Source organism: Pholcus phalangioides, unplaced genomic scaffold (genome assembly GCF_987345545.1).
Source record: "Pholcus phalangioides strain wild (caught in Gottingen) unplaced genomic scaffold, Ppha-v1.0 ptg000011l_1, whole genome shotgun sequence".
Taxonomy (NCBI): domain Eukaryota; kingdom Metazoa; phylum Arthropoda; class Arachnida; order Araneae; family Pholcidae; genus Pholcus; species Pholcus phalangioides.
Genome location: NW_028301604.1, coordinates 26,384,002 through 26,397,313, shown reverse-complemented (window position 1 = coordinate 26,397,313; position 13,312 = coordinate 26,384,002). Strand labels below are relative to the sequence as shown.

The following is a 13,312-nucleotide window of genomic DNA, read 5'->3' as shown; positions in this document are numbered from 1 at the left end:
TGTGCATACAGGGTGTTTTGTTAATAGACCGATAAACTCAGAGGGTTGTTAGTCAAGAGGAAAAAAAATTGCAATGGGGCATGGTGTCGCAAACCACGTTGAGAGGGTGAAAATCGCGATAAACGCATGCAGGTTTCGACGTCACGCTGAAACGACCAAAAGTACAATAATAACTACCAAAAGATTTATTTGATTAATTATTACAAGAGTTGTTGGAAGTAGCCACCGCTGACGTCATTGCACAGTCTACAACGACGTAAAAACGATTCCCGGACGCGCTCGAAGATACCAGGTATGCTTTTGATGTCTGCCGCAGCGACGATAATCCACGCTATGAGATCCTCCGGTCTGTTCACAGGCGTCGCATAAATGAGTGATTTAAGGTGACCTCATAGGAAAAGGTCACGCGGATTGAGATCCGGTGAACGTGGAGGCCATGCAACGAGTCCCGCGCGTCCAATACACCTGCTTGTGTACGTAACATCGCGCACCTCACGGGAAAAATGTGCAGGGGCACCATCATGCATGAACCACATGCCTCGCTGTATTGAGGCCGGCACACTTTGCAGCAATTCCGGGAGGACGTGTTACAGAAAAACAATGTACGTTGCTCCATTCAGGCTTTCGTGCAGCAAGTATGGCCCCAAGAGATAATTACCGTGGATTTCTGCCCACACGCTGACACTAAACCTCTGTTGAGATTAGATTACCTCGACACACTGGTATGGGGTTTATCCATCGCCCACATGTGTGCATTATGTGTGTTGACAATGCCTTCTCTCGTAAAGCTGGCTTCATCAGTAAATAAAACAGTGGCGGGAAATTGAGGATTAGAATGTGTGGTGACGTCAAGCATCCAGCGCTATCGGGGATAGTCGTACTGTTCACGACGGGTATAGTTGTCTTCGGTTAGGAATTGTACCTTCTGGATGTGGAAGGGATAGGCCTACATCTTTTCACTATGCAGGACATTCCAGACCGCCGTGTGCTGAACATCGAGTCCAGCTGCAACTGCTCATGTACTTGTCAACGGGGAATCGGCAAACCGTTGCAGCACGGTTTCTTCCATTTGATGAATGCGTACATTGCGCGGTCTCCCTGCATTACGCCGTGCTGGGTGGAAGGTCCCCGTCTCCCGTAGTAGTCGATCGATCGTGGAGAAGGTAGTATGGTGCGGACAACGCCTCATCGGATATTGCTGTTGGTACATCCGCTGTGCTAAGCGGCCATTGCCATCTGCTCTACCGTAAATCAGATGCATATCAGCGTATTCCTCGATCGAGTGGTCAGCTATCACGATACTCATTGAAACAGACAACTAACTAACTGCTACACGTGCTTACTACCGCAATAGCGCTAATTTACGTCGCCCGCAGCGCGTGATTCTACCCCAGCGCATGCGTTTCGCGACGCTTCTTACGTCAGATATGGTGAGTGAACCCCCGTACGCATTCAACGATCAACTGACATCATCCTTTCGTCTCCCCTGGACTCAGAGCCTGCATGCGTTTTCACGATTTTCACCCTCTCAACGTAGTTTGCGACACCATGTTCCATTGCAATTTTTGTTCCTCTTGATGCCTACTAACCCTCTAAGTTTGTCGGTCCATTAACAGACACCCCGTATAACGTGTTAAGAAGCTCGAGTCAGTTCAATCAAGTCTATAAATGTGTTATTCTCACATTTCAGAGGCAACTAGTAGAACAGAAACAGAAGCAAAAACGTCAAATTCCAGGAATGGTCCATGCATCAGACAACCGGCCTCACAGTTCAAAAGCTTGGAGGAAAGAAGAATCAAAACCACTCATGACTGGAATCAATATACAGAAGAATAACCAAAGCGTAGTTTTGTGTAAGTTATTCATAATATTCAAATTTATGAAGATGAACAAAAAATAACTCCTTGCATATCACTCTAAATAGAATGTTCATATGTCGTTTGTGAGACATGAACAGTGCACCGCAAAAGTTTAGACACTAATGAAATTCGCTCTTAAATTAAAAAAAAAAACATTTCACTGAATAGAATAATAAAGACTCAGATATTCTCTCTCTGAAAATATTATTCTGACATTTGAATGTCAAAAATACCGCTGTAATTCATAAGAAAAATAAGTTTTTGTGAAGAGAGTAAAATTCATGTTTGCAAAAGTTTAGACACATTAAATAATTCACGTAATTGGTCACCGAAATATGCAAACTCGCCACTAATAATGTCACCGCTGTTCCACGCTATAGCATCAGTTATTTGAGATGCCGCGAGCTATAGCGAGCAGTTCTGAAAAAGTAAACACAATATGGAAGTTGAAATCTTAAGGGTAGACAGTTCTTTTACAACGTTCTAAAATGTCTATCTACCGAGTATTGTGTAGAGGTTGTAACTATCGACCGCCAAATAATTACATACGTGATTCCTTGTGAAAAACTAATAAAAAAAGTGTTTTTTCCCGTTCCGGCGAATATTAAGGGAGTTATAACTTTCTAAATTAATTGTGTTGTGACGTATCATTTTTCTACGGCTAAGAACATAGTGGGGCAGCGAGCAAAGCAACTAATGAAAAGGAAGAGAAGCTAGATGAGAATATAGCCATGAGCAAGGAACGTGGCACACATAGTGGGGCAGTTTGATACAGCAGAGATTATCGAGCAAAACCTCTCAAATGGCTTGGTATTTTTAATTAAAGAATGCTCCACATCTTTAAAATTTGCGAAAATTTCATAATTATAGAAAGCAATGCTCAGACACCAATTTAGAAAAATAATGTGGTGAATATCACTATTTTTAAGGCTAACTATACGGAAATACTCCACTCAAATTTTGGTCGCTTTAACCCCTACATCTTTTTTCCCGCGGCATTTCTTGCAAAAACAATTATATTTGCTACTAAATTTATGTGTAAAAAATTGAGCAAAATACCAAGTTTATCAAAGCCTCCCGCCGTTTAAATTTGTATTACCACCATAGCGCATGGGTGGAGGTGGAAAATCCGCTCCCCCTTCCCGTTCAAATAGCTTTTGTTTTTGTATGAATATTCTTCGGTTTCATTTTTTTACACAAGAAACGTAATTATTGACACACAAAAATCCAGCATAACAAACATTCGGTTCACTTCCAGTGTGAAAATATTAACCGTACACAGAAAATTAATAAACAAATAAAGGTTGCTAATTTTTCCACAGAAGCAAACATACATGATGCTTTTTTCAATTAACTATTCAAATGCATTTTCCCACACACGATGCGTGATAAATTAGCGTAAAACTCAAAATATAAATCATTTTCTGTTTTGTTAAGCACGTGCGCATGAAGTACGTCGATATCTTAACATCTACGATTTTGGTGGTACTTTTGGTCTCACTACGGTTTTTTATAGCGAAAACAAGTCCTCCGACGGCCATCTTAAAACCACAAACAAGCGAGCAGAGTCATTACCTCCTAGAGATACATCTCTTGGAGGTAATGACAGAGCAGCGAAATCAAAATATCTTGATTCCGTTGTTTTTGTCGTTTGTCGCGAAGCTCCCACCCTGCTGCGGTGAGCACCATAATACGCAGTCGCATTGGAATCCATGTGTTTCATTTTGCTGCTCCGATCTCCTCCCCTCGTTGCTTTGCTCGCCTCTTTACTATGTTTTCAGCCTAATGGTAAGTTACGCGCCAAACACCCAACGAAAGCTAATTTTTCCACCAGCAGCGGGTTGCCACTTTTTGAAAATGAACAGAAATATTCAATCCCGATGGAAGCCAAGTTCGGTCGTTTTCTTTCGCGATTGGTGATTTTTCCCTCAATGTAGTGTGATATTATAACCTTGTTATTACGTGTAGCTTACGTGTTAGCTTCGTCCTCTATATTGGCAAATTTATCACCTGATTTGTAAAGCGTTAGACAAATGACATCTTGAATTTTTTTTTAAACAAAATCAATACTTTTTGCCAAAATGTGGTAATTTGCTCTCCTTAACTGTTTAGTGAAAACTTCGGAGGGTAGGTGCATACAGTGCATAGTGTTTACTGCGTGATCATTTTTTATGCTGTCGTTTTGATCAGATTACATGCTGGTCAATAAACCAGGGCAATATTTTTTTTGAGTTATTTTAAAATTTCATCGAAACTATTAAGCGTAAAAAGCTTCAATGAAGGATTTAAAAATGGTAGCTTGACGATAGTCTGCATGATTCGCGCAGACCTTAGTAATTTTTTCGGATCAAGTTTTATTTTGGGGCGTATTTATAAGGAGGTGGTTGCCCCGGACCCCTCTTAACAGAGACAAAATTCAAGCTGTCGTCGCCCTAGATACTACGAATTTTGCCGCCCCTTTGAGAGAGATGCTCTCATATTTCATTTAATGTTTTCCGAAAAATCATGCCTCCTCTCCACACCACATTTCAATTTTCAAAAAAACAAACGAAAAAAAAAAAAATGAAAGCCATCTCTTTATTGTTTGTTCTTCTAAATATGGTTTTGAGTAGTGACCTACTGTTTCATACGCACAATTCATAACATAAATGAGATGCCGTAAAAATTTTGAACTCTAATTGTTAGACTTCGTGACAATTTGTAAATGATCGATTTTATTCACAACATGGTCATTGTGTTAATCAAGTGAATTGTGTTGCAGAATTATAATCAAAAGCTGCGATGCAACATTTAAATTTTACAAGATAGAAATATAGAAAAAATATATTTGAATTGGAACTGGAAAAAAACATCTTCTCACAAAAAATTGTTAGTGATACTTTATTCATTCAAGGGGTGTCACGAACCCTGGAGTCGATTTTTCAAACATGACATTAAAAAAAGTATTTCATTCAATTGAAAATAAAATGCAAAAACTTTTGTGTCAAAATCGTTTTTGAAAAAATAAAATTAAAAATTAATGAATTACAATGCAAACGTGAACAAGAAAAAACACATTGAATGCTAATTTCTCAAATTGCAGTTTTTGAGCCATCCGTAAGATTAAAAAAAAACTACTACAAAAAATTCTAAAATTTTATAGAAATATTTATACGTCATGTGTTCGTAAAACCTCGAACTTCAATGTCTGATCATTCGTCAGAATTTTATGAATGTTAACGTTTGAAATAGTTTTTTTTAATGTCACGGATGAACTCAGAAATTGCAATTTTAGAAAATCGCAATAATCAACAACCGCGTAAAAATTTAAAAAGTGCGCACACACACGATAAGAGAAGGGGAAAAACTGGTTTGCTTTCTCGATTTTTTAGGGTTTCATCATTGTTCAGTTTAAAAAAACGCAAGTTGTACGTTTGGTGAATTTGACAGGATTTTGAAGTGACGTCATCAATTTTTAAAGCGTTATAATTCATTAACATGGGTCAAATCAAAAAACTGAAAACACTTCTTATCAGTTTTTCACAAGAAATCACGTGTTTAATTATTGGGCGGTCGATTGTTACTACCCTGTACAATGCCCAACACCGATCAGGAAGGCCACGCGTTGCGGATAAAAGAAATGACATACGAATCCAAAGACTGGCATCTACACGAAGGATGACTACTGCGCGGCAATAGTGCGTTTGCACTCTCAGTGAGAATGCATACAATTTCGAAAAATTATTTAAAAAAACCAGCGATATCATTTACTGATTCAATAAAAAATGCTTTCATTGTTCGTTGATGAACTTTTAAATTCAGTTTCGCCCAAAACTCCGCCTTTCGTGACGTCTTGCTAGCTTATTTGCTCGCAGTAACCAGTCACCGGCGTGCTAATGCTTCCTGTGTTACTAGTAGGGATTATACTAAGAGAGTAGGGATTGTAATTACGCCTCCCGGTCCAGTGTGCCAAACAAGCAGCAGCTATAGTGAATATGAACAAAAACTATTTATTCTTACGCTTCTCCAGAGTAAAACAAGACGAGCTGAGGCGCTTCAAACAAATAAGAACACAGCGAAAACTACAGCCAAATCGCTTGATCACTTCTGTTCCAGTGAAAGAGAGCACAAACCGATATCGTGGTATCAGAGGAGCGAAAAATTCCAACTTGAGCAAAAACATGAAAGTGAAAGGTCGGTCAGTTTTTAGCAATTGACCATGTAGGTTTTTATTCCCGGAACATGCTAAATGTTTACTTGTCATGTGATGTTACATGACCATTTTTTTTGTTGCACCACGGTCATTTTCTGCACACGAGGGCTAATTAGACCGGGACCTACAATTTATTGCCGATTCCAAACGGCAGGCTTGTTATGTCACCGTTTTTGTTGTACCCCCTGTGTCAGGAAAGTTTTCTGACAAGGACGAATCGGGTATCGAACTCGCGCCTTTGGTACTTTAGGCGAGTATCTTATCGACCTGGGCTACCACGCCCCCAATGTTACATGACCAGCACTGATTGAACATTCAGAGCAATTGCGTTACTGGGGATCTTAAAATTTTCGTTGAACTCACCCACATATAATGGTGGTCACTCGTGGGAAATTTCCCTTGCGCTTTTCTTTCCACGTTAAACAAAAGAATAATTGGAAGAAAAAAAATGCAGTTCAATGTCAATGCCTTTCTCGAGATCTTCTTTCGAGAAGGATCGGCAAAGATGTTCCCCTTCATGTGATTCAAATCACCAGAGTCCCTCTCAGACGTGGTCGGAAGCAAAAAAGGTGACAACAGGACATTAAATAAGGTGCAAAAACTTCAATTACTTGATGTTTTCACTCCAACTCCAATAGTTTGTAAAATGATCATTTCTATACATTGAATCGATGTAATTATTGTGGATTACAAAAATGCGTCGCTATAATTGTTTTTCATTGCATATTGTCACCTCAAAAGCTCTAAAGTTTGTTGACAGAGATGCGATATCAGGCCGCAACCAGATGTTTGGTCAGACGGGGCAGGCTCGTATTTAGGCGTCCCTTCTAAGGAGGGAGCAGTAAAAGTGGGAAATTTGCGCCCCCTCTTGTCCGGCACCCGAGTCACCTGAACTCCCGGGTTCTTCCCTAGTTGCGGCCCTGCCTAGAATAGTTTAAAAGAAACACTGATTTCGGTTTTTTTCTGTTATAGACAACTTCTAAAGAGCCGGACTTGATGCGATTTGGAAAACAAAAAAAAAAAAACCTTTTTCAAAAAGCGAAAAGTCTGGATTTAAGCAACGGTAATGTGATGCGAATAAATATAATTTATAATATATGATTTTGAAAAATTTAATGTTGTGGGTACTTTTTCTCAAAAGAATTATTATTATACAACAAACAATTTTGTGACATTTTTTTTTGAGGTCTATGGAGAGGAGTGGGGTCATTTTCAAAGAAGTTTTAATTTTCACGATTTTCACCGTTATACGACGTTTTGACGTGGCCACTTGAACGTCGTGTAAACGAGGTTCTATTTGTGGTAACGAATCCGTAGAATGGGAGACATATAACCTCAAGCAAGTTAGCTTTTCCTTTTTCTCTGCAATCTTAAGATTGCTATTTAGGATTTGCTATTCAGAAAAGCGATAAGAATCCGACACGATGAAGCTCAATTGGTGCTCCCAAGGAACCGAATCTTTGAAGGAAGACCCTCATAAAATCCGCATGTATGTCTTTTTTCCGGGAATACCAATTCTCAGGAAGTCTTCTTGACTTGTCTGAAGGACTTATGTGTGAGAATAGGAAGAAAGAAAGGTGCCAACATGAATATTGTTTGTGTCCTACTGGTCGATTATCCTAATATGTTTTCTGAATTTTTTTAGAGTACACATTCTCAACAAAAATAAAAATAAAAAATTACTTCAGGTGAAACAGTAACAAGAAAATTTTTGAAGCTACCAGGGTTCCGGGATTTTTGGGGTTCCGTCCCTTTTGATTCCGTGCAACCCCCAAAAAGCTCTCACGGAATTCCGTGGAACACCGGTTGGAAAACCCTGGCATATAGGATACTGCTTACTGTTCCAGTAACAGTGGAACTGCGGAAAGAAGCTTTTCACGCTTAAAATTAATAAAATCTTATTTAAGATCTGCAATTAGTCAAGAAAAACTGCCATCTGCCATATTTAGCGACATTATCAGTCGAAACAGCCATAGCGGATAAAATAAATGTTGACGATGTAATAGAGGACTTCGCTGGTTTGAAAGCAAGAAAAATCCATTTTTTATAAGGTGAGTCGATTCTGACAATTACGCTGTGAAGTTTTGTTGAAAATAAGCATAATATTAGTTCGTAAATTATTTTAATTAAAATTAAAAAATTAAAAATATATTTAATTTTTTTTTTCTTCGCTGCTTTTTACATACTCATGTATGAACATTTTTACATAAATTTTCTAATACTGAATAAGATATTGTTCTTTGGAGGGGGGAACTCACAACATCTAATTTTTCTCTGTAGGCTCGATTGACAAAAAAATTTTGTGGTGCTCGCAGGGCCCCGTGATTATTTTTGCACCGGGCCCCGCATCTGGTAAGGGCGGCCGTGGGCATAGGGACGGATTTTTCTTCTTGATTTTGGAAACCCAACGTGATGACGTTCTGTAATGATGTTTGGGGCTTCATGAACGCTTTGAAGTTGAAATACGAGCCACAGGAATAAAGACTTTTCATAAATGCCTAAACATATAGTATTGGTAACGTAATGCCTTCTGTCCCAGTTGCCTATGCGAATATGACTGAAGAGCCATACGATATTTTGAGGCATATGCTTGAATTAGTGAAATACCATAAGCGAAAATGGAAAATATGCGGTGATTTGAAAGCAGTTTTCATGATATTGGGTATGCAGCAAGACTACACCAAATATGGATTTTTTTTGAGTAGGTGGGATAGCTGCTACATAAATTCCTATTCAAAAAGAAAGATTTAATTTCGACGTGAATAGGAAGTGGGAGAAAAAAATATACACCATGAAAAATTGGTAGCCAGAGAGTGATGATATCCTGCTGCCCCCCCCCCCTTCACATCAAGCTAGGTATTATAAAACAGTTTTTCAAGACCATGAATCCACATCTGGAAAGGGGTTTATATACCTTTAAAAACGTTTTCACGTCTTTCGGCAGCAAAAGTAAAGGAAGGAGTGTTTATGGGTCTTTAAATTAAATAACTTTAGAAAGACACAGATTTTTTAAACAATGCAAAAAGAGAAAAATGCATAGATTTTTTTCAAGAATTAAACAAAACTTTCTAGGAAAGAAAAGAGCTAACAACCGTGAAGTATTGGTTCAGCAGCTGATAAATGTGTATAAGGATTTAGGTTGTAACATGCCCCTAAAAGTGCATTTCCTAGATTTACATCTGCATTATTTTCTCGAGAACTGCAGTGGTGTTGCAGTAAAAAATGAGCATTTGAACTCTTGGGAAAAACATAAATTTGTTGATATTTTCTGTCAGTAAAAATAAGTTTTTTTGACATGAATACGTCTTTTAAATCATCTGACGATACTGGGTGCATTCGCAGAAAGTTGCGTGACGAAATTCTTTGAAGGTTCATTATCTCAGGAAGTATTCAGAATACATCAGTGTTTTTGATGTCTACTGGTAGGTCTTCTTAAGACAAATCTAATGAGATATCACTCTAGTTTTAATACCTCTTCCGAACTGGGCACCAGACCCGTGGCCCGCTTTCGTAAGTAAATTTATTTACGCTATAACTCGGGAGGTTCGCAACGCAAATAGAAGCCAAAAGTGTCGTCTGATATACATTTTTGAGGACACATCCAATATGGTACCACTCTTTTAAATATATTTTCCGGTCTCGGCACCAGGCACGCAGCTCACATTCTTAAGGAAATTGTTTTACACAATAACTCGGGAAATTTGCAATGCAAATAGACGACAATGGCACCGTCTGTTAGCTATTCCAAAGATATATCTGATGATGCCCATTTCTTTAAGTCAGTACCTTCCACGCAATTCACTGCACGAAGAATGTATTCACGTCAAAACTTGAGGCCGTGTCTATGACACAGCCTACCCCAATTTTTTTTCCCCATAAAATATATAATATAATTTCATAGTTCAATATTTGCTTTTTGTTTTACTTTATTTGGAATGTTCCGATACAATTTTAAAAGTGATTAAAATAGTGATTATTGCATATTTTGTTTATATAAATACATATAGTGCGGAAAAAAAGCAAAAAAAAAATCCGAAATTGCCTATCACTTGAAAGCTATGCCCGACAGAAAAAAAAATTAGATTTGAATTCAGGAAGCAGATTTCCATAAGAATCACGACTGTTACTTTTGGAAAAACAAATTTCATTTTTATTTGTAGAACAGTGTTATTTGTCTGTTCGGGTTGATTTGATTCCTTTAGAATCGTTGCACTAAATATGATGAAATACGTAATTTTTCCATTTTTTCAATAAATTTTATGTTAGGTTACGATGGACCTTTGCAATATTCTATGGTATCTAGTGGCCCCGATGCGATGCCAGCAATCGAGGTGAAACCGAGTGTTACCCAAGTTAGTGAAGGTGGTCAAATCGAATCTCTTGAATCTCCTTTATCCGGAGGTAAGAAAAAAAAGAAAGGGTACAATTTTTCGAATTCATTTTTGCATCTTTAAAAACATTAGAATGAAAGGATTAGAAATGAATCGTTTACACCAGGCATCTTCAACCCGTTGCTCGCGAGCACCACGGTGCTCCCTGAGGCATCCAGAGTGCTCGATACTTGTGTTCGATTTCGTGCTCGCGAGCACTTGGTCAACGTTGCAATTAAATACCTTGTACAAATTGCATTCAAGGATTTAAAATCCATCGTGATTTCATGCATTCGTATGTCAACCTTGCCATAAGGGTGCTCTTCTTTTGATGATGGGTACAAGCAGTGCTCGCGACTTGAAACAGGTTTAAGACCTCTTACACACTAAAACATGGATTTAAAAAAAGGCAACTCTGAATTTCATTCAGGTCATTTTTATGTTTCTACACACTTGATCAGTCAAATGTTCTCACAGTTGTTTGATTTTCTTCGTAAAAGCGTCAAAAATGCAACCGATACCGTTTCGCTATAAGAAGAAAATATGCAAGTGAATTTATAGTCACGCTTTTAAGTCTCTTGATGCGTAACCATTTTCTTTCCACCATAAAATATATGCTTAATTGAAGTAAATGCAGTCTTGCTAGAGCCTACGCATTAGAAGTGGGAGTGGCGATGACAAAGAAATCGTAGAGATTTACCCATGCCGGGTCTTAAAGGCCAGAAATCTATTTCTTTTTTAAATTAATTTATAAATGAGTTCCGAGATAAATACGAATGTTAGATTCTTGTATCAAATGATTTGTTCGGAATTAAATGAAGAAAGTGTGAAGCAGTGAATTGAAAATAATATTTTTTGAGATACTCAAGTTTTTTTGGTTTTAAAAAAGAAGTTGCTAAAAGAATGGACACCTATTCGATATACTTTGTAGACTTCTCTTGACTGAAACGGCTGCTTTCGGTCCCAAAGAGCAGATAAAGCACTTGAATTTCATTTGTATGAATAACCTTTGAACATACAATGATGAAGTTTGGTAAACAAATTATCTGGTTCTCAAATAAACGTATGCCAAGGTCCATGAGGACCTTGATTACTGCATATTTATAGCCTGGGCGATGGAGTTTCGTGTAGGTAGCAATTCGTATAATTAGGTTACACGTCCATTTTTTGGGTAGGAGGATCCGCGCTTCACCTCTCAAATGTTTTTGACAATAGTATGTAATTTTTTCGGAAGTTAGGTTTAAAAAATATACGAAACATAATTTATTCAAAGCTATTTTTATGTCGAGTGTGTGTGCCGATTTCGGATCACAACGCAACCCTTAAAATCTTTTGTAGGAGTGGATAAAAACACGGCTTTTACTCAAAATTGTTTTTCCTCTGCTCGTCTTTTTATGGAATTTAATTTAATATAAAATTAAATTCTTAGAGGAAGGACGACAACTTGCCATGATAATGAATTATTTTTACTGCTGATTTCCTAATTTTCTTTTGCTATCCACGGCTCCCTTGTCTCAGATGACATTCTGACCGCTGCTCCCCAGAATATAACACGGTAGATCTTGGTTGATTGGAACTTCGTTAATTCGAATTTTGGATAATTCGAGCTCTTACGAACTCCCCTTGAGTTTCATATCAAATTTAATGTTAAAATTTCTTCTTTAATTCGAACATTTTGTCGAAAATTCGAAGTTGGAGGAAAAAAATTATGATCATTTTTGTTGCACCACGGCCATTTTCTGCACACGAGAGCGAATTAGACCGGGACTTACAATTTACTGCCAATTCCGAACGGCAGCCTATATTATACTCACCGAGAGGATGGTGCGCTAACCCCTCGGTGTGGGACTCCCTGCTGTAATAATCTTTTTCTGTGGTCATGTCGCCGTTTCTGTTGTACCCCTGTGTCAGGAAACTTTCTGACAAGGACGAATCGGGTATCAAACTCGCGACACCTCCTTTGGTACTTCAGGCGAGTATCTTATCAACCAGAGCTACCGCCCCGAAAAAAATTATGATTTTGGTGTGAGCAAATTTAGTTTGGAAAAGCTCTACAAGCCAGACTGCTCTTCTCGATCAAGAGTTGTCAAACAACAAATTTTTGAAGACTAATAAAAGTGCAAATTCTGGTTTTCCTCTACTCTTTTTTTTTGATAATTTAATGCCCATTTCAGCTGGAGTGCTTCGAGACTGTGTGGCACTTAATACCAATTATGCTTTTTAATCTATAGATTAAGGTGTAGCATTCAATACCTGAATTTTTTTATCATTCTCAAGAGTATGGAAAGTACCGGAAAGTTCGGTAGTATTGAAAAGTATTGTAGTGAGTAAATGTATAAAGTGAGTAGTATAGTAAAAATATATTTACTTGATAGGATAAGAACGATGAGCATAATTTAGGAAAGAGTGTCATAATGGATTTGATCATGAACTGTTTTTGTAAATCAGGCTTTAAACATGGTCAAGAAATTCTGCAGTGATGCTGATTTCAGAACAGTGGAATAATGTAGCACAGCAAAGATAAAAAATTATTACTATTATAAATTATTACAATTTTGGAACCAATGTTTCGTAACCAATGATAAAATTTTAATAATTGATAATTATTATACCCTATATGAATGTTGATGATTAAGTTCTATTTGTAGTAATTTTACAGATCCAGGATAGATTAATTAGAATTAAATAATTCGAACTTTTTTCCAGTGACTGGACTTCGAATTAACAAAGTTCGACTGTTTGCACCCTATATATAGTACTATATATACACCCTATATATAGTACCCTAATAAAACCCTAATAGCACCCTATATATAGTACTATATACCAGTGTGTGTATATACAGGGTGGTAACTATCGGTCGCCCAATAATTACACACGTGATTCCTTGT

The 13,312-nt window shown here is 37.7% G+C and overlaps 1 protein-coding gene across 7 annotated transcripts in view; it reads left to right on the top strand.

The window, feature by feature from the left end:
• Nucleotides 1-13,312, top strand: part of ktub (Tub domain-containing protein ktub) — a 208,039-nt gene that overhangs the window by 163,144 nt on the left and 31,583 nt on the right. For all 7 annotated transcript variants that reach the window (XM_089239410.1, XM_089239411.1, XM_089239409.1 and 4 more), the window contains 2 exons: nucleotides 1,691-1,853; nucleotides 10,318-10,452. In XM_089239410.1, the coding sequence (XP_089095536.1) occupies nucleotides 1,691-1,853; nucleotides 10,318-10,452 (298 nt within the window). The remainder of the gene's footprint in view (nucleotides 1-1,690; nucleotides 1,854-10,317; nucleotides 10,453-13,312) is intronic.